At 49.5% G+C, this 24,232-nt stretch overlaps 1 protein-coding gene across 2 annotated transcripts in view; it reads right to left on the bottom strand.

Moving 5' to 3' along the window:
- The window catches only part of SPOCK1 (SPARC (osteonectin), cwcv and kazal like domains proteoglycan 1), a 425,520-nt gene that overhangs the window by 13,512 nt on the left and 387,776 nt on the right, over positions 1–24,232 (bottom strand). For both annotated transcript variants that reach the window (XM_084884564.1, XM_084884565.1), the window contains 2 exons: positions 5,398–5,514; positions 2,761–2,982 (listed from right to left, as the gene is read on the bottom strand). In XM_084884564.1, the coding sequence (XP_084740690.1) occupies positions 2,761–2,982; positions 5,398–5,514 (339 nt within the window). The remainder of the gene's footprint in view (positions 1–2,760; positions 2,983–5,397; positions 5,515–24,232) is intronic.

Genomic DNA, 24,232 nt, shown 5'->3' with positions numbered 1-24,232 from the left:
TCCTGCTGAACCACTGCAAGCATCTCTATTGAAGTAGAAAACATGGCTATTATTTAACATCAATTGGGAAGTACTAGCAGATGTGATTAGAGAAGAGAAAGAAATGAGGTATGGAAATTGAGAGGGAAGACAGAAAATCAGCACTGTTTGCAGATGGTATGATGGCACAGCTGAAACATCCAAGGAAACCAACCAGAAAAACCACTTACCCACAATGGGAATTTAGTAAGGTAGCAGAGAACAAGTTAATACTGAAAACACCACCAGCGAGGCAACACAATGAGAAAGAATTGATTTCATTTCCCATGGCAACAATAAACACAAGGATGTAGAATGTTGGTGAGAACAGAACTGGTGGTCGGCCTGGTCCATAGACAGAACCTGTTCTTGGGCAGAATGGTTCAGTTCCACAGCCATCAGTTCTCTCTATATTAATATTGTGCCTGATTATAAAAAGAAACCAGTAAGCATTTTCTTATTGAATAAACTGATTCTAAAGCTCCAAATGTATGAGAACATCCAGGAAAATTCTGAGAAAAGACCAATGGCAGCGGAGGTTGGCCCTATTGGATATTAAAACGGACTGTAAGACAACTGTAACTTGAAGTTTAGAACTAACAAATGTACAGTTCAATTAATAGGACGGAATAGACGGATATACACGTAGGAGTTTTCTATGACAGAGGAAGCATTTCAAATCCGAAGGAGAAAGATGGTTAGTCAATAAATGTCAGGAGAGCCACTGGACAGCCGTTTTCCGACACGGGTGGTGGGGGCTGGGACCCCACTTGACTGTGCAACAAAAAAATCTACACTGATACAAGATTCAACACACACACACACACACACACACACACACACACACACAATCCCAAAGGCGGTGAAGGAAACACACAAGAGAGCGGCTATACTATCTTAAAGTGGGAAACAACTTTCTAAGCTTAATAATGTAAGCTTTGTGGCTGCTAAGAGGCCATAAAATAAAAGATGGGGGAATCTATCTTAAAATCTAACATTTCTCCCTAGCTAAAATACAGTTGAAGCTGGGAAAAATCACTTGCAATATGTATGACTACAACAGTCCTAATATCCTTAGAAATAATTCTTATTAAAAACAAACGAACAAGCACAAGAACCCGATAGAAAAATACGAGGCATTTCAGGGAAACTGAAGAGTGTCTCAAGCAAACATAAAGAGGTTCAGCCTAAGCCATCACACGGGAGATGGAGTTCAGAATGATCACACAGTTTGTGAAGAACGTGGGCAACAAGGTATTTTTGTGTATTTCTTCATGAGCGTAAAAACTGCCCTCTTTGGAGAGCAAATTGGAAGCTGCTCAAACTTAAACACGTGCATGGCCTTTTGACCAGTAATTCTGTTTTTCAGGAATGTGTCGTGTAATTCTATAAACATACACACGTATGTACTTCTCACTGAGTGCTCTTCTGTGATGCCTACTTATATTTTCTGCTGTATGTGTACTGTTTGTGCATTTATACACAATTTAAAAAAAAAATTTCCATTGATTTTTAGAGAGAGGAAGAGGAACATTGATGCAAGAGAGAAGCTTCTATCGCCTGCCTCCTGCATACCCACACCAGCCACGGAGCCTGCAGCCCCAGCGTGTGCCGTGACCGGGAATCCACGCGGCAATCCCTCTGTGTGCGCCAGACAACGCCCAGCGGAGCCACACTGGCCAGGGCAACACGTATACAATTTAAATGCCTTAATGTTCACACCCTTCCCTTTCCCAGGGTGGGTTCGGACAGCCATGTGTATGGTATGTTATCCTGGGGACCTGAACTAAGCTGGACCAGACTTCTCTGGGTTTGGGATTGGCAGCGAGTTTCTGCTGGTCCTGAGAGCTGTGGACCACCAGACCTGCCCCCTGCTCCCACCCCACCCCAGGAAGCTGAGACAGAAAAATAAAGCCAGACCTGAGACCCCTCAGGGAGTGTCATAGCTCCTGCTGGATCCCTGAGCTGCATTCTAGTCCCTCGTCTGCACAGGTGAGGCTCACTCTCCTGACGGGTTACACAAGATGCCCCTCTGTTCTGTCCAAGTATTCCTCAAAGCCTGCCTTCTTTATTTCTTCAGTTAGCCAGAGTTTATTTATAACCACAATATCCTTGTCTAAGATACTCAGTATAAGTCCTACTATCCCAGAGCTGACTCGTGGTTTTTTCTAAGGGGAACATAGGAATCCATGTGACAGTGGGAATTTCCCACAGCCATCTTGAGAATTAATGTTGCAAAGATTTCCACACCCATTTTACAGAGGAAAAGGCTGAGGCACAATATAATTAAGAGATTTTTCCCAAAAGGAAAATTTGAAATAACGGACTCACTGATTATGCTCTAGGGTTTTCTAAAATACATGATAAAAATAGAAAGAAGCCGAAACCGGTTTGGCTCAGTGGTAGAGCGTCTGTCTGCAGACTGAAAGGTCCCGGGTTCGATTCCGGTCAGGGGCATGTACCTTGGTTGCGGGCACATCCCCATTAGGGGGTGTGCAAGAGGCAGCTGATCGATGACTCTCTCTTATCGATGTTTCTAACTCTCTATCTCTCTCCCTTCCTCTCTGTAAAAAATCAATAAAATATATTTTTAAAAAAAATAGAAAATAAGAGAAAAGAGCCTTTATTGGGCTGAAGGCTTTACTCTCTAGCCACGTCCTCCTTCCTGCTAATCTCCGCCTCCCCAGGGTGTGGTCCTGCCGGCCTGGCTGCCCTGGGCTCCACCAGCCTCCCCCGCCTTACCTCCCGGCTTCTGGAAGCAGTAGCACCACTCGTTGTTGGAGAGCTTGCCGTCCTTGAAGGAGTCACAGGAGTTGAAGAGAGGCTTGATACAGGGCTCGTACTTGTCCAGGTAGATGGCATTGATCTCCGAGTGGTCAAGCAGGAGGTCATAGTTCATGTCCAACTTGTTGAACATCCAGCCCAGGGAGTCCTTGCAGATGGGCAGGATGCTGGTGTCAAACCCTGCGAGGGAAGGTGTGTCAGCTGCCAGGGCCTGGATGCCCCTGCCCGGGAGGAGGCCCTGTGCCTGTCCCACCCCCCTCCCCACCTTCCTGAGGCTGTTCCCCCCTAGGGGACGGTCTCAGTGGCACTCTGTGGTGGTGGTGGTGCGTTTAAATGAAACAATTTAAAATGCACAAAACCAGAAGTTAGCATCTAAGGAAAATATGTTTAAGGGGCACAAATCTCCAATGCTCATTTATCTGTAATGTAAATATGGGTTTTCATTTACAAGACTTGCTTAACCCGGGTATGCCTGAGAAAAGAGTACACAAAGGGTGGGGCTTCTATGTACATCACCAGGAACCCTGCTTAGTACAACGTAAGAGCAAAATATGCCCTCCTTTTTTAAAGCACTGTGTTTACCAAACGGTCTCCACTTCCAGAAGCCTCCCCCTCCTGCCCACCCACACTCTGTTAGAGCCAGTGCTCCCCCATTGCTCCCAGAGGCCCAGGGCCATTCCCCTCTGTAGCCTGAGCTGGGACAGGCACATAGTAAATGCTCAATAAAACTATTTGTTGAGAGAAGTTTTCTAGCTCCCGCAAAGTTTACCGCTAAAAACACAAAATCCTTTCCATTTTTATATGTATTCCTCTTGCTATCTTAGAACACATCTGAGAACATCTTTTTCAAGGACAGAGACTGGGGACACAGTGTGGCTTCTCATTTGATGATGATTACCCCAGGGGCTACCAAGTCTGAAAGATAATTTACCCCAACACTAAGTGGCTCCACACTTGCTGTCAGAATACTTTATGCATCAATTTCATAGGATATTAAAATATCCTGGGAAAGAGGAGTTTACTGCTGATTGCCCACCGAGAAGAAGTGCTCAGAAAGGCCAAGTCCACTTCCCACCTAGTAGGAAGGTTCTAGAAAAGAAGTACCTGCATCTGATATCTAGGGGTGGGGTGGGGGGACAGAGCAGCCCTCCTAACTGGGCCCAAGCACATGGGATGTCTAGGGTTCCCCGGCTTCGGTCTCAGCCTCCCTGGCCTCTATGCCACACTCCCCTCTGCTCCCCTCACTCCAGCTACTTTGGGCCATCAAACCAGAAGCCCCTCCGGGACTCAATCAGCTTCCCGCCAGGGCAGCTCTTGTCTGGGCTCCCGGTGTCTACAGAAGGATCCTCGGACCGCAGTGGCAAGGAGCAGCTCTCTGCACAGCAAAGTGCTCTGGGGGGATCCCAGGGGAAAGCTGCTCCAGACCACCTGTGGCTCACCTGTCCACACTCCCAAGGAAGCCCCCAGCGTGAATAAAAACACACCTACTTCCCCTTCGCCAGACTCAGACTCTGTGGACACGTAGATCCAGGAAGCAAACACTCTCTTTCTTTTACCTCAGAAGATCCAAACTAGTGGAAGAAGTGTCCCCCACACCAATGTTCCCTATCAGTATCTATGGCTCTGAACAGCAAAGAATAACCAAGAATTAAGGGGAGCATTCTCCTTTTGGCTGAAGACCTGATGCTGGTTAACTGGATCCCAACAGTTAAAAAGCTCCTTGTCCTGCACTAACTGTATTGTTGACTAACCCCTCTATGCTGACGGCCACGTGTGGAGAAGCCTACCTCCTGTGGAGAAGACATCATGGACAGACTCTGTCCAAGTACAAATGTGAGAATCGGTTCTGAGTGTTCCCTTGTCTGTGAGGAGGCCCTGCAGTTGGGTGAGGGGGTAAGGGGCCCCTGGCTTGGAGTGTCTGTGGGAACGAAATGCAGTCTCGTGTCCACTGAGACAGATGATCAAAGGTGTTTGCTACGATGTTGTTTAAAAGAGCTGAACATTAGAACAACTTCACGGCTCCAAAGGTGGGCATCAATTACATTATATCCATAAAATGGGATTCTCTGTAGCTATTACAAACAGAATCCTATTCAACAACAGAAAGGTAGCTGCAGTATATTGCTAAATGATAAAAGATCATACAACAGGCTGCAAAGTGTTATTTAAATACAGTTTTTCCTATATGACAAGGAAAATGTACCAAAACATGCCTAACAGCTGCTCAAATAATGGTTTTATAGATTTTTTTTTTGCATTTATATATATATTTAATATATTTCCCCAAATGTGTATACTAAAATACAGGTACAATAATTTTTCAACTACACTTAAGTTACTCTGTAAATTCAGATTCCCAACTATGGATCCAAAATTTGTATAACTATTGTATTGTCCAGATACTAAGGCATTTTTCCCTCCACTATATTTTAATATTTCTGAAATTGGGACATATTTTAAGTCAGCATGAATATTTAATGTAGAGTATCTTTGTTCACTCCCAAAATGCTGTTATTGCTAATTCAACATTGTCTGCTAACTGAGAAAACGTGGTGTTTGAAATGAAATAAATTAGCCAGAGTGACGTGGTCTTACTGCCTTGGGCCGCATCGGAGCTGGTGGGCTTGATGACCCTGTTGGCGTCCTCATGAAGGGCTCCGAACCAGTCCTTCAGCCGGGAGGCGAGGTTCCTCAGCTCCTTGTCCGTGCAGGCTGGAGAAAAGCAAATGGGGCATCAGTGCGGCCGTGGGCTTTCCCCTCCTTAGCGCTGTGTCCTTCCCGTGGGGTGCCACCATCTAAGCCATGCCCAAGAGAACTCCCCTCCAGCCACCACAGAAATTCTCACCCCCACTCTGATAACCCCCAAAGGCGCTGCGGTCACTGGTAGAGTCTGTGACGGAGCCTGGGCTCCTAACCCGTGGTGGCTCGCCGTTGTGCCCAGCCTAAAGCCAGTCACAGATGCCCCTGCTAACCGTAACACTGGCTCCTGCAGTTGGCAGCAGATGACTTTTCCAACTAAACTCGCGCCCAGAGCCTGATGCTCAGGAATAGCTATGCTCTCGGGGAGAGTCTGCCTGGGACACCAGAAGGTCCAGGAACAGCGGGTTCTCAATTCTGTGTTAGCCCAAGGTTTGGGTCTGTGGTTGTGGTCATTTTGATCGCCTTTGGCAGGCTGACTTCACCTTCCCCCATAGACACATGGATGCCTTGTCCATGCAAGAGTCCTTTCTATTGGAGCCCATCTGTAACTATCATCTGGGGCCAAGAATACTCTTTCTGAGAACAAGAAGAGATCTGGATGGATTGATGGATGGATGGATGGATGGATGGATGGATGGATTGTGCAGGCTGCTGAAGGTCTCATGGAGTGCTGAGATAAAGCTTGAGGGAAGAAATCCTGAGGGAGGGACCATAGTGCAGAGAATGGAGCCGACATTCCCTGGATCCCTGATGTTGGGTATTGAGAATCCTGGCAAAGGGTCCAAGCACTGAGCTGCTACCAAGATGCATAAAAACTTGCAATGGATTTAATGACCTTTAGCATTTGAAAGTACAGAAACTAGAGACTTCAGGGACCAAAATCCCAATAAGTTGAGAAGGGATGAAGAAGTGAACCCTACAGCTATAATTTCCCCCAAATTCTAAAGTTCAGGAGACAGGCTGTGAAGCAGCCAAGCAGGAACACTGTTACAACACAGGGCCCAGGTGCTCACAGGACGAAGATTACAGCTGAAATGTACCATGCACAGGCCAGCAGACACCCAGGCTCCTCTGGAAGGCATGAGGCAGCGACCAACGCACATAGGTCTGGCCCAGCTCCTGCCCCCTCCAAGGGAGTGCAGGCTCGCACTGGGTTGAGGTACGAGCTCCCATTTGCCTCCCAATGGGCAGGGTGAACCCCCATCATCTAGACCCTCTCCTCATTCTTAGTCTGCTTCCAGGTGAGCTGCCTTTCCCTCACCAGGCGGGCTCGGTGGGGAACAGGCGGACTTGCAAAAACAAAAACATAGATACATAACACACAGACATAGACAACAGTGTGACAGCCAGAGGTAATGGGGGTGAGGTGGAGGCGGAGGTAGGCAAAGGGGGGACATGTGGACTGAAAGAGGCTCTGCTTGGCGCAGTGGGCGCACGATGCAGCGTGCACATGGTGTTCTGTTGACTTGAACACTTCAAACCTGAATGGCTTTGTGAACCAATGTCACCCCAATAAACTCAAATTCCATTTAAAAAATCACACACACACACAACACACACACACACACACACACACACACACACACACACACATACACAGCCTTGCTTTCATCAACCAGGGCAGACGGTGTCTTAAAACTCCAGCCAAAAGTGCCCCAAGAGCTGACTGACAGGCCGCAGAGTAACACCTGGGCCCATGCCGCCTGGACTGGCTGGACGACTCAAACAGGCAATGGACCACTCAGTGACTCAGTCCCCTCATCCATAAACTCAGGACATCGCATGTGACATACGTTAGACAAAGCATGTCAGTCGCTTAGCAAAGCACGTGCCAGCTGTGAGTTTTATTAACATGACGATTTTTTTTGTTTTTACCTTGAGGGTTTATAGATAAGCTTAGAGCAAACACCATGGCATTTGGAAAACCTAAACAAAACTGGCTTTGGTCACACAGGATTTAGGTGAAGTCAGATACCACTGTAGCTAGTACAGTTGCCATTAAGTACATGTCACTATTTACATTTAAATTACTTGAAATTAAATACAAATAAAACTTATTCCTCTGTTGCTCCCACCCATTGCAGGTGCTCCACAGGCCGCATTGCTGTGACTCCACGAGGGGGAGAATGTCTGCCCGGAGCCATGTTGCACTGGATGACCTAGCCATCCCCGAGGGATGCCCAGCCACCGGTTTACACCATGTCCTACAATCCTGGGTCCTGCCTCCAACCCTTCCCTCGGTCTTTTATCTTTTTAAATTGATTTCAGATAACAAGGGAGAGGGAGAGAGAGAAACATCAATGAGAGAGAATCATTGATGGGCGGCCTCCTGTACTCCCCACACTGGGGATCAAACCCCAAACTGGGCATGTGTCCTGACCAGGAATCAAACTGTGACCTCCTGGTTCATAGGTCGAAGCTCAACCACTGAACCACACCAGCTGGGCCTTCCCTCAGTCTTTACAGGTGAGCTGGGGAAGGCCTCCAGCCTGCTCGCACCAGGAGCCAACACTTCATCAGCTGCATGCACAGATGGGGGGAGGGGCTTCCTGAGGGCTGAGGTTCCAGGACCAGCCCCTGGAGCAGGCCAGTGCTAACAAGCGGACTGACCTGACTCAGGACCCCTGGAGTAGAGCGTCCCTCTCCCCCTATGTCTCTGGCTTTCCAGTGCTGCACAGCTCTAAGCAGGGAGGCTGTGGTCCATTTTCCTGGGGGAATAGCATGCGGAGTCTGCAGCCAACCTCAGTTTGAAAGGGAAAAATTAATAGCCTTCATTTCTTCTCGATTGCCTTCTATTCTAAACGTTCTCTAAGCAGAGAAAACTGCCGAGTCGCTGGCAAAGGAAATGAACCCCATTTCTCTGTGGAATGAATCAGTCTGCCAGGTTAGCTGAAGCCTGACAGGTGTGCAGGTCACCGAAGCGTTAAGGGGTCTTCAAACTACGGCCCGCGGGCCACATGCGGCCCGCAGAGGAGTCTGATCCAGCCCGCCAGGTTTTTTGGGCAGTGAGCGCAGCCGAGGTGTTACAGTAGGAATTAGTAGTTCATATAGTCCGGCCCTCCAGCTCTCTGAGGGACCGTGATCTGGCCCCCACTTTAAAAAGTTTGAGGACCCCTGCAAGGGACAGCTGAGATTCCCAGGCTTCCCAACGTACAGGGCGCGGACGGCGGGTGGAGGCGCCACCGCCCTCCTGGTTGCTAGGACATCTTCTTGCATAGACCGGGCTTGTGGGGAGCCAGGACTAACCGAGGCAGCTAATATACCAGGTGGGGATCCTGGGTTGAAAACAATCAAAACATCGGGCCCTCACAGGGGAAGGCAGTTCTGCCAGGGACGCAGGCGAGGCAGCTCTTGGGACAGACGAAGGGAGGGGACAAGCCAGCTCCCAGCCTCATCAGCATTGGGATGGGAGCAGTGGGCCCTGGGAAGGATCACGTGCAGCCTGCTGCCGTCCTGTGGCCCCCGAGCACGTGTCACGTGTGCAGCCACTGGGACTCCGTTAGAGAAAGAAGAGTCCATGCACATCCCTCCACGGGGAGCGAAAGCAGCTCCCTCCCCGGGAAAGCCGGCAGGGAGGGAGGTAATGTATAGTGAGCTCCCAGCGGATGCTTCGTGACTGTTTGGAAAATAGGAACAAAATGCAATAAGCAAGTGTGAGTCCGCACACACAGGCGCCCTGGAAGGTATACAGACAGCCCCGGGAAGGAAATGTGACCCCTCCCCTCCAGCAGAGGCCTGGAGCTTGGAGGGCTGTAGGTCAGACTGCACCTAAATGCAAAGAGAAATCAAAGCCCGAGAAAGTCCTGAGTGACCCGGCTGATGGGGGGGGGGGAAGAAGGACGCATAGTAGGCAATACCAAAGGACAGGAAGCTGTTAAAGGGCGGGCTGAGAGCGGAGGGAGGGCTGCTCTCACCTGTGAGCTTTGGCTGATGGGGAAGTCAGCTGGCCTGCATATCAGCTATGGATGGAGAGAGAGCATCTCTTCCTAACTGGATGAGGAAGCACAGCCTGGCTCCAACACCCCCTGGGGCCCATCACCCCGTCGTCGCCGGCTCCTCTGTCTCCCTTCAGACAAGTTCAAGGCTCGTGAAGAGCTAGTGAGGCAGTCATTTCGGAAGGGGAGAGGCAGGAGGAGCGAGGGAAACTGGGCTTTGAAAAGTGCTCCCAAGGGCGATGCCTGGGGTTCCAAGCTGGTCTCTTGGGGGCTGAATGACACTCTCCACAGCCTCTCAGAGGACGTGATAGAAACGGGGAGACTACTGGGGAGATGACATAAAAGGTGGCGGTGGGGGCAGAGCACAGACATGTGTTAAAGCTGCAGTGCTGTACCTGACGCTGAGTGACAGCAGCTGTGAGTGTGTGTCTGCCTTACAAACCCTGAGCAGGGCCACATGTGAGCCCCCAGCTGGGGATGTCTGAAAACGGCAAATCTGACACGCAGGCCCGGCAAGGTCTGTGCTCCCCCGCTCGGGAACCAATTGCCAGCTATTCCTGTAACTCACCAAACACTTCCGCTAAAGAGCCGGAGGAGACGAATGTGCCGCCTGTCACCGGCCGCCCTCCCCTCCGCCTCGACCTCACTAATACTTCGCTCAGGGCTCTGGCAAAATCCAACAGGAAAACAATCAGAATTTAATTTAAACTGTCGCGCCTCCAAAGGTAATTAAGGAGCTGGGCCAGACGGGAGCTCTCCCTGGAGCGGGCCAGGTGCGGCCCTGCGCTGGCCTCCAGGCAGCTGTGCTCAATCCCCTGATTAGAGAGGCCGATGAAGGCGCTCTGCCCGAAGGAGGCTCAGCTGCCTCTGCAGGCTGCGTGGCTGCACCCGCTCTGGGGCTGCATGCCTGGCAGGGCCTGGGTTGGACAACACAGGGAGGCCCAGGGTGCCGCCTCTCCCCTCTGCCTGCCTTCTGAGCTGGAAGCTGCATGCGTGGGCTCCTCCTCCTGGGGAAGGGGGGGGTACCTCCTGTCCAGGAAGCAAGCGCCTCCTGTGGGGAGGTGTGCGGGAATGCTGGGGGGTGGGCTCTGCTCAGCACAGGGCCAGGAGCGGAACCAGCCATCCTGGTGTGAGAGAGCCTGGGCGGCCGCGGGCAGCAGCCAGGCCCTGGGGAGCCAGCTGGTCAGCTGCCAGCCCGGCTGAGACTGACTGCTCCCGGCTCCAGTTTCCTCCTCTGCAGAACTCGCTCACACCATTAACGCGGGGAGGGGCCCGTATTTGTGTTTGTGGACGGCAGTGACCCACTAAATGGAAAAGTATGGGGATCAAGATCGGTCTCGGTATGTTCACGTGACATGACCGCCAGAAGCTGGCCAGTAACCGGCAATTTTATTGTTTTCAGAGAAGGTTCAGTGACATCTCCAAGATCTACAAACAGCGTCAGTGACAAAACTGACGTTTAAGCCCATCTCCTAACATGAAGTTCACGGATGTGCACACAACACAACCCCAGGTGCCTGGCCTGCGCTTCCACCAGCCCCGACTCGAGTGAGGGGTCAGAACCACGCTCCCTCCCCGGACACAGCCAGGTGGCGGCACTGTGGTTCGGAGCTCAGGGTAGTGGATCTGGTGGCTCTGGGTTTGCACACCTGCTCCCAAGGGTACATACAAGTGGTTGTTTTGTACAGAAGTCACTGCTCTTCTCTAAGCCTCTGTTTTCCCATCTGTGAAATGTAGATAATAACAATATCAACCTCATGGAGTTCGGGTGAGAATTTATTGTGAAGATTAAGTCTTCAAAAAGTAACAGGTGGCCTGGCCGATGTGGCCCAGTGGTTGAGCATCAGCCCATGCACCAAGAGGTTGCTGGTACAATTACTGGTCAGGGCACATGCCCAGGTTGCAGGCTAGATTCCCAGTGGGAGGTAGCTGATCGATGCTTTTCTCTCGTTGATGTTTCTAACTAACTCTCCCCCTTTCCCTTCCTCTAAAAGAAAAAAAAAAAAGCAAGCAGCAGGTGGCAGCAGCAGTGTCTCCCCCTCTGAGGGACTCCAGAGGCCGGAGCACCTGCTCTGCAGACCCATGGCAGTAAGCTCCAGCCATGAGCAGTTTCAGTAGCAGAATACCAGGGGGCCTCCTGAGGGGGTTTGTGAGGCAGGTACAAGGTGAAGCCTCACTTCGAATCGGGATCATGTGACAGAGACCTGAGCCAGGCTACACTTGCACAAATTAAATTGTTGCTACATGTAATTCCGGTTTTCACTTTCAGCACCTAAATCATCAATATATATGCATGCTCTCTTACCCTTGAGAATGCATCATTTTATGTAAAAGCAGGCATGAGCATAGGAATTAGGGTCCTTTATCCAGGAGTTTGCCAATAAAGTCCCTCTTAAAAAGCAATCTTTGAAAGAGCTTAAAATACTGACATTAAATGTGGGAGAAGATGAGGTAAACTAATTAATGGTACAACATACAAGCGAAGATGCATAAATTTCCCTATTAAAGCCCATTAAGACTCTTCTTAGTAACCTGATTTGAGGAGACTTTAATGTTTCCCTAGATTCTAATGATAATCCTTCATCTGGAAAAAAGAAATGCATTTGGAACTGGCACAACATTGGCAAACGTGCATTAGAGGAGAGACACGAACGTCCCCCCCGAATGATCTAGAGCGGAGGTTAGCTAGACGGAATAAGCTATTAAAGCTTCTGATAGGATCCACGGCGTTGTCAACACTCCAGGGATCAGATTGCCGAATGTGGGGAATATTGGTTAGAAGCGCTCACTCTGCTTTCACTGTTTCCAGGCAGCGGGCAGCTTCCCCTGCAGGGGAAACCGGGAGCAGTTGCGCAGAGAAAGCTGCAGTTTCACTGCTGTGGTCCGCGGCCGGCCAGCCTTGTTAGGCCTCAGCTTACAAAGACTAAAATGGAGACTGACAACTGCTATGCTCACCTAAAATTGACCCTGGCTGGTGCTTCAGGAGAAGGCATGGGATATAGACTCAACGGTACTACTGACAGCACCAGCTGGGCAGAGCCCTGGGCAAGGGGCTGGCTGGTGATGCTGATCTCTGCATGGGGTCATCCCCTGTTGGAGAAGCAGACAGTGTCTGCCAGCCCGTTTGCCTTTTGTTAATGTACTAGTGCCCGGTGTATGGATTCATGCACATCAAAAGGAGATTAATTAGAAGGCGGCTGGTAAAGCAGGAGTGGGGGGGACAGACCGGACATACTCTGGAGCCAATCTCCCGCAGTCCCTCCCCGTCCGGCCACACCTGGGGCGGCACCATGGCTTGAAGAGTGAGCGGGGTCCCTATGGCAGGTGGGGGTCTCTTGGCCTGGCCTGTGGGGATCAGGCCTACATCGGCTCTTTGACATCCCCCAGAATCGGGCTCTCTCCTCTCTGGTTCCAGGGTGCGTCACCCGAGAACCGCCACTGCCAAGTCACCTCAGCTGGGCAGCTCCTGTGTTGAGCATCTGCCCCCGGTGGTCAGTGCACATCATTGCTACCAGTTGGAAGTTCAGATGGTCACTTAGCCTTTTATAAATATAGATGAGCTCAAGTGATTAGAGACAGTCAAGGAAGGGTTCCAGGAGGCAGCGGGACTTGGGCTGAGGTTCATGTTAAGGGAGGACTTAGAAAAGGAGAAACAGCCGAAACCAGTTTGGCTCAGTGGATAGAGCGTCAGCCTGCAGACTGAGAGGTCCCAGGTTCAATTCCGATCAAGGGCACATACCTTTGTTGCGGGCACATCCCCAGTGGGGGGTGTGCAAGAGGCAGCTGGTCGAGTTTCTCACTCTATCCCTCTCAATTCCTCTCTGTGTAAAATCATTAAAATATATTTTTTAAAAAAGAAGAAAAAAAGGAGAAACATTTCAGGCAGGTTTTAGAAATGACGGAGAAGCCAATTTGAATGAAGTGACTGGTTTTTAAAGCTGATTTATGCTTAAGATCAGCTCTGCTCAAATTAAACACCAGTTTTGGCATGATTAGATCTACTTCTAAATCATAAACATATATAAAGACCAAACAGAAATGTGTATATAAATCTGTATATTTTCTTAAAGATATTCCAATGTATTAAACATCTATACTAATAAAAGGGTAATATGCAAATTGGTCACAATGCCCTCACAGTAGCAACTGAACAGCAGGCTGCGTGGGGTGACAAGGCTGGCAGAGGGGAGCAGTGAGGGGCAACCAGGCCAGCAGGAGGGACAGTTGGGGCAACCAGGTTGGCAGAGGGAGGGCAGCAAGGGGGGGGGCACTAAGAGGCAACCAGGCCATTGTGGGGGTGGGGGGCAGTTGGGGGCAACCAGGCTGGCGGGGGATGGGGGGTTGGGAGGCAGTTAGGGGGTGAGCAGGCTGGTAGGCAAAGGCAGTTTAGAGGTGATCAGGCTGGCAGGGTGAGGCAGGTAAGGGTGATCAGGCAGGTAAGCAGTTGAGCAGTTAGGAGCCAGCAGTCCCAGGTTGTGAGAGGGATCCATGATTGGAGAGGGTGCAGGTTGGGTTGAGGGTGCCGCTCCCCCCATGCATAAATTTTATGCACCAGTCTAGTTACTATATAATGTGTATAGATGCTCCAAGGACCATCTGACTTGATAATATTGACTGTCCAGGACTGATACATAAGCCGATATTTGCAAGAGTTTATAGTGACAAGAAAGTATTTTCCGAATACATATAAGACGTATCTCCATTCCTAATTGGCAATTTGTGTCCAGTTTAATATATTCATTTTCAGTGTCCAAGTCTGAGCATTATTAAACGTAATTTAAGTTTCTGTGCTTTTCAATACCTAACACTGCTGGAAAACAAATCAATTTCACTAAAAAAGAGATGTTGACAGGAAGCCAGGAAGGCTGGTTAACAACCTTAATTGTTCTAACCTTTAGTTGAGATATTGTTAGCTGAAGCAGCCTCCACCTTGTTTGTCCTGTGTAAGTTTCTGCTATTTCCTGCCTAAGAGCTACTTGTAAATTTCTGTTTATGTTGCCTAAAATGTTTTCCCCAAAGCCTCAATAAAAGGGGATGGCAGGGCCAGAGCAGTGAGTAGTTCTCCCACTAGTTCTCCCACTAGAGTTGGACTACCGCCTGGCCCCCCATATCGCCAAGTTGAATTTCTTCAAGTCTCAAGTCTCTTCATTTGTGTGCAGCCCTTCTCCAGAACCCGAACAGTGAATTGGAACTCTTTCCATGCGGGTCGTGAAAGAGATTCCTACATAACACACCAGTACATGCATGTACGTTTATACCTTTAAACATGAAATTAACGTATTATTTAATGGGGCTGAGGCCACAATGGATTAGTGGAGGACCATGAATGCCAAGCTTGGGATTTGAGGTCTGATCCTGATGGCATAGGACCATGGAGAGATGCTTCTTTAACTTGGGGTGAGAAGAGGAGATCAACACTTTCATTCACAAGTCTGGTGGGGAGCCAGGACAGGGAACCATGAACTTCTCTCAGTTCCTCCCCCAGCCCCTCCCTCCCCTGGTGTGGAGTGGATGGTGACACAGCTATAGGAACTGACCAGAAGGCTGAGTGTACCACAGGCTTCTTGTGACAAAGGCTGGGAGTCTAGGATAAGAGAGCAAGTTTGGAGCTGGAAATGAAAATCCCTGGGTGAATCTAAGGCCAGAACAGAATGGTCCTGTAGCAGATGTAGCCACAGCCTGCTTTTCACTTTCATGCCTTTGTTACGTAGGAGCTCAAGTGATTGAGTAAAGGAAGCTCCCAGGAGGAGGCAGGGCAAACTGATGGCAGATCAGCACAAACAAAGCAGGATCTGAGGAAGCACTGCCTTTGGAAACCGTGAGGGCATCTCAAGCTACTCCAGGTGCTGCCAGGTGCCGTGTCTGACTCACTGCCCCCCTCACCCTTCGGGCCATGCACCTCCATCCGGCTGGCTGCTGGTGTATTGTTCAAAGACAGCTCTCTTGGAATCTGTCTCTACCCTGGAAGCCTTCGGGCATGGATGGGTACAGTAACACTCAGCATGAGAACAAGATGGCATCCAAGCTGTAAGGGATGTTCTCTGGGCTCAGAGAGAATATTGTGACCGGCACAAAGATGAGACAGTAGCAATTACTATTTCTATTTCTAGAAACATGACTATATTTGATCAAAATCGCCTGTTCAGACACCAAGTATCCAACAGGGCAACAGGACACAGCCAGCAATTTCCATCCTCCCCATCTACGTATCCTAGGTAATCATCGATGTAAACAGGAACAACATCACACTTCCATTTTCAGTCAGACCTCTAGAAGAGCGATTTCTTTGAACAATATACCAGGAGCCACCAGGTTGGAATAAATGTCCAGGCAGGTGGCTTCCGGTGTGTTGTTCAAATACATAAACAATAAGACTGTTTCTGACCTTTGTCACAAGGCGAGAGGCTCCTCCTGAAGTGACAGCAACATTTCCTGTTCAGAACTGAGGGATGGATCTGGGGGGAAGGACAGGGCGCAGGCCAGGCAGAAGCTGCACAGGAAGGAAACCTGCTGACGTAGGAAGCGTGCCTCAGCCTGGGCAGCGGGTCTCAGAAAAGACCACAGGTTCCTTCTTCCTGTGGCAAGAGGCTCACTCCAAAGTCCTCACTGAAGCAACAGAACCGAGCAGGACTGAGCAGGCTGAGGCGGGAAATAGTAGCTAGTATTATTTCTATTTCTAGAAGCAAGGCTATGTTTGAGAGTTGAATAGATATATTGAGAATGCACAGCACCAGCCAGGACAAATCACTAGAATGGTCCATGCCAAGACAGATTCCAAAGAGCCACCCTCTTGGGCCTGATCTGTCTCAGAGAAACAGAAAAGATGGGCAACAGGGGGCAACATTTCCACGTGAAGCTGCCTGCCGCTGATGGCGTTGGGAGCAGACTGTTTTCAGACTGTGCAGTCTGCAAAAATGGACGGTCCCTCCCTTTCACCCACAGGACTCCCTTTTGAATAGAGAGGCCAATAAAGTCTAACTTCTTCCAAAATTAGTGCTGGTGTGTTTTACCATGTTTTACTCAGCAAAAAAAATGGAAAAGGTAGAAATGTGGACCGAGTATAGCAGCATGAAACAGCCACATTTGAAGAAAGACAGTAATAATATGTAAGAACTCAAAGAAGAGGTGAGGAGACCCTAGAGGAGATGGCCTATGAGCATTTAGATCCCAGGAAAGAAGTATAAACACACACACACACACACACACACACACACACACACACACTCATGAAAACCAAAATTATTAACATGAAGCCAAATTAGAAAAAGCACAAGAGAGGATAGACCCTGTGGAAACTCAGTAAAACAGAAGGATAGCAGAGTGAGAAGGGTGAACAACGTGAAGAGGAAATGAAGGAACTACGAAGGACTGGAGAGTAAGTGAGGGCCAGAGAAGAGGCACAGGGATGCCACATGTGCAAAACTACAGCCTCTGAAGAAGCAAAGGAAACAGATGAACAGGACATGCACCTAAAATATAAGGCTGTAAACCACCCCTAATGCAGAAGAGGAGGTGAGCATTAGTCAGGAATGGGTCAAACCAAGATCGACCCTAATTAAGTTACTGGATTTTGAAAATAACAAAATATTGATAAGAGTAGCAAAGAAGATAACCACATAACTGATAAAAGAGAAAAGAAATAAGCTGCCCTCTGATTTCAAAACAGCAATATTCAAACCCAGAACCCAGGAGAACAATATCTATGATATAATCAAGAATCCTATATAATAAAAGCCTAATATGCTAAGTGGTCAGCCACTCAACCAATCAAAGCGTAATATGCTAATGATATGCTAAGATCACTCAACTGCTCCCTATGATGTGTACTAACCACCAGGGAGTAGACACTCTGTCTGGTAGGTTAGCTTGCTGCTGGAGTCCAGCCCATTAGGACTGAGTGAGATGGGCCAGACATGTCTGGAGCCCTCCCTGCTGGCCAACCTCCTGCATATCCCCCTGATCCCAATTGTGCACTGGTGGAGTTCCTTGGCCTGGCTTGCACGCTCTCGCAATCTGGGACCCCTTTGGGGATGTTGGAGAGCCAGTTTCAGCCTGATCCTGCAGGCCAGGCCAACGGACCTCACTGGTACATGAATTCATGCACTGGGCCTATAGTACATAAATAAGAATAAGTAATACAGGAAACCAGTTTAAGCACACATGGACTCAGGGACTATTGTTCCCATGAGCCCTTCAGAGGAACTACTAGAGGATTCACAGTAGCCAATTATGGAGATGATTTAGGAAATGCATTTACTTAAGAATGAACAAAGGTGGCAATTAAGGTGACAAATGAGAATGCAAATACCACATACTCTAACAAGGAAGAAATTACACAATCCACGCCCACCCCAAAGCATTGAGGGAAGAGAAGAAGATGCAATTATGGCAAGTTTTCATGTATGTATTAATTTTAGGGTTAGATAAAAACATTAAAAGATGACAAATCAACTATAGAAGAATTAATATATTTTATAGTACAACGGTAAACCTAAGATGGTAATTATATCAGCTACTAGTGATAGAAGAAAGGGAGGGGAAATAAAAAAAATGGGAAGGCAAGAGAAGAATCATTGATTTTAGCACCATTTAAAGTGGTAACATCCATGATTATACACACACACGCACACACACACACACACACACACACACACACACACACATGCCCTCCCCCAACACAAATAAATAGAATACACAGTGGGGAAAAATAAAAACAACAAAAATAATAGAGCTGATCAGACCAAACATATTTTTACATCAGTAAATATAAATGGGTTAAAATTCAACTCTTAAGAGAGTAAGATTTCACTTTCAGACTGAGTCACAGAGAAAACCTAACTCCATGTAGACCGTAGGAGATATGACAATGGCAGTGATTCAGGAAGACTGTTTTGATTACACTATTATACTTTGTGACTAGAATCTACAAACACACACCTTTGAAGTAACCTTTATAAGTCTATTATTTGAAATGGCAGGTGGCTGTCAATAATTTAGATGTCCCTGGTTAAATCAGTGATAGCACATCCACACAATCGGAGACTCTACAGCCATTTCTACGATATACAAGGATCTCTAAGATCTATTAAGTGGAAGAAAAAAAAAAGCAGAGTGCAGAACAGTGTGTAACATATGCTGCTCTCTGTGTTAACAGGGGCATGGAAGAAAAGTCTGTATTCATTCGTATTTACTTCATTGTTGTTGTTAACCCACACCTGGGATATTTTTTTCCATTGCTTTTCAGAAAAAATGTAAGAGAGGAAGAGGGAGAGCGAGAGAAACATTGATCTGGGAGATATATCAACTGGTTGCCTCCTGCACAGGCCCCAACCGGAGAGGGTGGGCGGGAGGGGAGAAGGGCGGGGAGCGAATGTGCAACTGAAGTACATGCTCTTGACTGGGAATTAAACTGGTGACCCTTCAGTGGGTTCAGACTCTAACCACTGAATGCAACTGCACCTGCCCCCAATTCCCACAGAGGTCACACCTGCCCCAGTTCCCACAGATGTCACACCTGCACCTGCCCCCAATTCCCACAGAGGTCACACCTGCCCCAGTTACCACAGAGGTCACACCTGCCCCTGCCCCCAATTCCCACAGAGGTCACACCTGCCCCAGTTCCCACAGAGGTCACACCTGCACCTGCCCCCAATTCCCACAGAGGTCACACCTGCCCCAGTTCCCACAGAGGTCACACCTACACCTGCCCCCGGTTCCCACAGTGGTCACACCTGGCCCCGGTCCCCGCAGAGTGTCTATTGAAAGTAGGCATTGGCCGAAACCGGTTTGGCTCAGTGGATATAGCGTCGGTCTGCAGACTGAAAGGTCCAGGTTCGATTCCGGTCAAGGGCATGTACATTGGTTGCAGGCACATCCCCAGTAGGGGGTGTGCAGGAGGCGGCTGGTCAATGTTTCTCTCTCATCGACGTTTCTAGCTCTCTATTCCTATCCCTTCCTCTCTGTAGAAAATCAATATATATATATATATATATATATATATATATATATATATATATATATATATATATAAAAGAAAGAAAGTAGGCATTGACATGGGTTGCAGAGACACAAAAAATAATGTGAATACTTTGAACTAAGTGAAAACATAATAAAAGCATCAAGCATGAACATGACAGATCAGGTTAGGGAGCGGCCCATGTGCCTTTGAGGATGGAGGGAGAGTTATACCAGCCTTGAGACAAACAACTGCCAGCCGAAAGGGCACTGGCTGCGGTGGGGAGAGGCGGGAGGAATGCAGGGTGTGGACCCCATGATGCTAATTACAGAGACATACCGTATGGTGTCTGGGGAAGCCCAAGGAGGCCTGGAGGGCGAGCTGCTGTCTGCACTTCACATCTGAGAACACCCAGGCAGGTTAGGGACCTCGCCCATTCTCACCTCCAATTTAGATACATTTCGATGCCAAGAGTGGCATTTAACCCCAGGACCAAAGGATTCCAGTCCCTTTTCTCCACTTCTGGGAAGGAACACCTAATTCTCCCACAGCAGACATCATGCTGAGTCCCCTCACCCCTCATCCATCACCAGGAAGTCTGGAGCTCTGGGTTCAGGCTCCAGTGGGACCAGGCCCAAGGCTTACAGATTGGCTCCAGCCTCCTGCCAACTCCTCAGGCCTGAGCCAGCCACCACGCAAGGTCTCATTTCCTGTTCCTTTGCACATTGCGATGCTAGAAGGATTCCACACACCTGGCTCCTCTGAGCACCGGCTCCTGGTTACTGTCTGGATGGTTACCAATAAGCAATTTAGTTTTATCTCCGTCTCCGTGAGCTTATTTGGGAACCATGGGAGGCTGCTTACAGAAAATTAAGCTTCCTTTCCTGAAAGCATTCAGCCAATAGTGCAGGCAGGAGGTGGCGACTGGAGGTAACTGGCTTATGCATATGTAAACACGATGCATTTAGCAAATTATTTAGACTTCACACTTCAGAGCATTGAAGAAAACAAAGGTGCCTTCCCAGGAAACTTCAGTGCAACAGAGTCTTTCTGAAAGGAATTCAGAATTACTGGTTTGTGAGAATCTCGGATATGAATGGAAAATAATGGTTTACAGCGTGGAGCATGGGGTGAGCTAAGCAGAATTTGAACAGGTCTAATTGTAAGTGGTATTAAGGTGTCTCTGGGGACCTCAAAGAATTACAGCCCATTACATGCCTTGCGATTGAATGCATGGTGTAACCTCATCATCTCAAACTCAATTCCACTGTGACTCCTCTTCATGCATTTTCCCAGCATGTTTTTCTCCTTGGACCTAGAGAGAGAATTCTAGATCTACCCTGAGCTCAAGAACAATGCCCTAGTTAGAGCATCCCTCATGCCTCTCCACTCTCCACTAGGACCTGTTACCTCAGCCCCTTTCACATCTCATCAGTAAGAAATGGGCTGAAATGTAAGTATAAGTATCACCCCGCCACGGTGACCTTGTGAGCCAGCGCCATGGGCTTTGGGCCTCCTGGACAGCAGGGCAGGGTCCTGGGCTGGCCGGTTTCCAGTTTGCAGACCACCGAAGGGGCGGTCCATCTGTCTGCAGGCATGGCATCCAAGGGGCCCTCTAAGGCAGTGCTTGATGGCCCAGCTGTGGACGATGAGGGACAGGCGGCGCCAGCGCAGCGGCACACGTAACATCATCAGTACGAACGCCAGTGGTCCATACTGTGTCCCAAGAGCTGCCAAAGGTCAAGTGCCTGCTGTTGCCAAGCATCTTACTCGCACTTGGCTTTCCCTTAGTCCCAGTGATAACTTGTCTGTCTTACTGACGTGGAAACTGAAGCTGGGGAGGTGAAGTGCCTATTATCTGACAGGTGCTGTGCACATCGGCATGATCTCACTGCATCGTCACACCAGCATCCTATGAGGTAGGGAGAGTCACTGACGCCCATCCCCAGAGGTGCACCAGGAGGGAGTCACAGCAAGTGTCTACGTCAAGCTAAAATGGCAGAGCTGGGAGGTACATTCAGGTACCAGCCACAGCCAGGTCTGCCCTGCTGTATCCTGCATTCCCACCACTGGGAAGGCCATCTCCATTGCCAGAAAATTCTCTGTTCACCAGAATACCAGGAACAGCCGGGGAAGGGGTGTTTTAGGCATGCAAAAGCCATGCTGGTCTCTGCTTCTCCTCACTGACACCCTCCCAAACACACACCACACCCCATACACAAACATACGTACACCATATCCCTCCCTTGGATACCACACACCACACACACACACATACATACACGGGTGACTCCAATAGATTTGTAAACCATCACAACAACTCTGAGGCAGACACTCTTAGTATTCCCATATTTTAGCTGTGGAGACTGAGGCTTAGAGAAGATGTCAACTACTCAAATTCAGCAAAATATTAAGTAACGGGGTTTGCACCAAGGCTGTCTGACTCCGGGCCGGGGACCCTTAGCCAGGAGGCCCCACCACAGTGAGCCTCGTACTGAGGGTCATGGCACTGAGGCCCGGGAGCTGGTTCTAATTGGGATTCTGTCTCAGGATGAGGCGCACACACTGAAAATTATGACTCTTTAGTAGACCTTATATGAGGCTTAAATCAACCAAGCACAGATGGCTGCAAAGATTTAGCTGGACTATTATGTAATACACAACCACAACGCTTAGAACACCAAAAAACAAACCTAGAAGCAAGTGTCCAAGACTAGGGGTTAAATTATGGTTCACAAGTATGTTAGAAAACCGAGGAGCTATTAAAAAGTATGACAAAGGCATTATGACATACAAAATACTTATAAGTGGTTAGATCTGGCTTTTGTAACAAAACCGGTGTTGTGGGCACGTGGGGGCAGACGGAGGCAGCGAGGGGAAATATACCATAAAAGGTTCCTCGTGTGTCTGTTACCTAAGAGGATGTTTGTTGTTGACTCTCTTCTTTCGCCTGCTGATGTTTTCTAGCCTGTCCTCGATAAAATACCCCAGCTAGAGGGAGGAAGGCCCTCTTAGGCCCCTGAGCCCTGGGCTCTCTCCACAGCCCAGACTCACCAAGAGGGTCAGAAACACCACCTTGTGTTCGTTTTCCTTTGTAAGCCCGTGAGAGTCCCCAGCGACCCTGACAGAACTCACCCCTCTCCCTGGCGGTGCTTTTCTGTCCGCAGTGAGGGTCTCACCAAGAAAGCCTGGCCGGTGAGCAAGGCCAGAGTCATCAGGAGGTGACGCTCCGAACTGATCGGATTGGGGCTGATGCGAAAAGCCTCTGTGGGTAAAGTCACTTCTGAAAGACTCATTTTCCACCTTTGCCAAGAGGGGCCGCCGGCCGCTGAGAAGGAGGGCGCCTGCTCTATCACGTGGGTCGTGGGAAGAGAAATTGGTCTGCTTTCAAAGAGCAGAGCAGGATCTCGCCCCAGTGTCCTCACAGTCACTCAGGGCACATTTCCCCCCGAGCCTGTCCCAAACTGGAGGCTGAGGAGCCGGAAGACCTGCTGGAAGGACGGCTGGGGCCCTGAGAGGCCCTGCTTCTGATCCGCTCGGCCTGGCCAGGCCTCCGTGGGAAGGAAATGAAGCTTTGTGCTGTTCACAGGTGCAAACGCTAAGCAATCAGAGGGCTGCGTCCGTCCACCCCACCTGCGCGCTCACCCCGCTGCCAGCAGGCTCTCTGTGTGTGCTTCGATATGTGGGAGCCATGGGGAGAGAGACACCCTGCGGGACTGCTTCTGTGTCACCAGGTCCAGACCCCACTGCGAAGGTCTGGGGGAGAAGGTCTGCAGGTAGGGAGAGATCGCGAGGCAGAGAACATGAGGAATCAGGATGGAGATCCCTCTGGAACTAGACCACTTGGTGTAGCAAAACCAGAGCACTCACCAAGGCCTGTGCATCCCTGTCAGGGCCTTGACAGACTTGCCATCGCTCCCGGGCTGTGCCCTCCCTGGGGGCTGAGAGGGTGCCCATGGATGCTGGCACGGCAGTATCACCAGCAGCCGTGCCTGTTAGATGAGGGCCACACAGCCTCCTGCAGAGCGCAGCACCTGCTGGGGTTAAGCAGCCGGCTGTTCCCAAAATGCCCGTTCCCTCCTTACTTAGGACTCGACACACGTGAGGAGTGCAATAGGCAATACACCCAAACGGTACTTCCAAAAGGATCAGACTTAGAAGTCCGGGGAAACCTTTCATACCAAAAGCAGAACCAGCACCAAAGCATTTGGAACAATTAGATAGGTCAGCTTAGACCAATTAGTGTCTAGTTTTGACCACCGGGGTCTGGCATGCTTTCCTGGACTTCCGGAAAGGAGCCAACCAACCCAGCCTCCGGGTTAAAGCCAGGCGAGGGAAACACCAGCTGAGGCTGCCCTGACCCAACCCAAAAGAGAACAAAGAGTCAGAATGACCAGCTCGCGGGCCCACATGAATAGTGTGGAAAGAGGGCCGAGGAGGAAGCTGAAGGGCTTAGTTTGGGGTACAGGTGCTGAACCCATCCCGGGTCCAAGCCGGTCTGGGATGCTAGGAGCTCTTAGTGCTGGCCTGGCAAGTCCGAGAGGTCCTGAGTCACGGGTATGGACAGTCCCCTCACCCCTTCCGGCTCTTCTAGTTGGCCCACTGCCCAGCAGCCTGAAGGACAGCGGAAGAGAAGCCTCACACCCAAATCCTTGGGAGCCGCTTGGGACCCGTGCTCTCGGGGCTGCCTGCCTCGTGTGGAGGCAGGGCCCTCAGCTCCCCCAGGGTGGGAGCAAGACAGGGCCAGCGTGGACCAGAGGGGGCAGCGCGCCAGGTCTCCCTACTGGACTCCGAGTCCTCAGCAGCCGTGGGCCGCAGTGTATTTCTGTCTCTCCTATGA

The sequence above is a fragment of the Pipistrellus hanaki genome, assembly GCF_964339955.1.
Source record: "Pipistrellus hanaki genome assembly, chromosome: 5".
NCBI classification, from domain to species: Eukaryota; Metazoa; Chordata; class Mammalia; order Chiroptera; family Vespertilionidae; genus Pipistrellus; species Pipistrellus hanaki.
The sequence above is the reverse complement of the archived record's forward strand: the minus strand, read 5'-3'. Positions and strand labels throughout refer to the sequence as shown.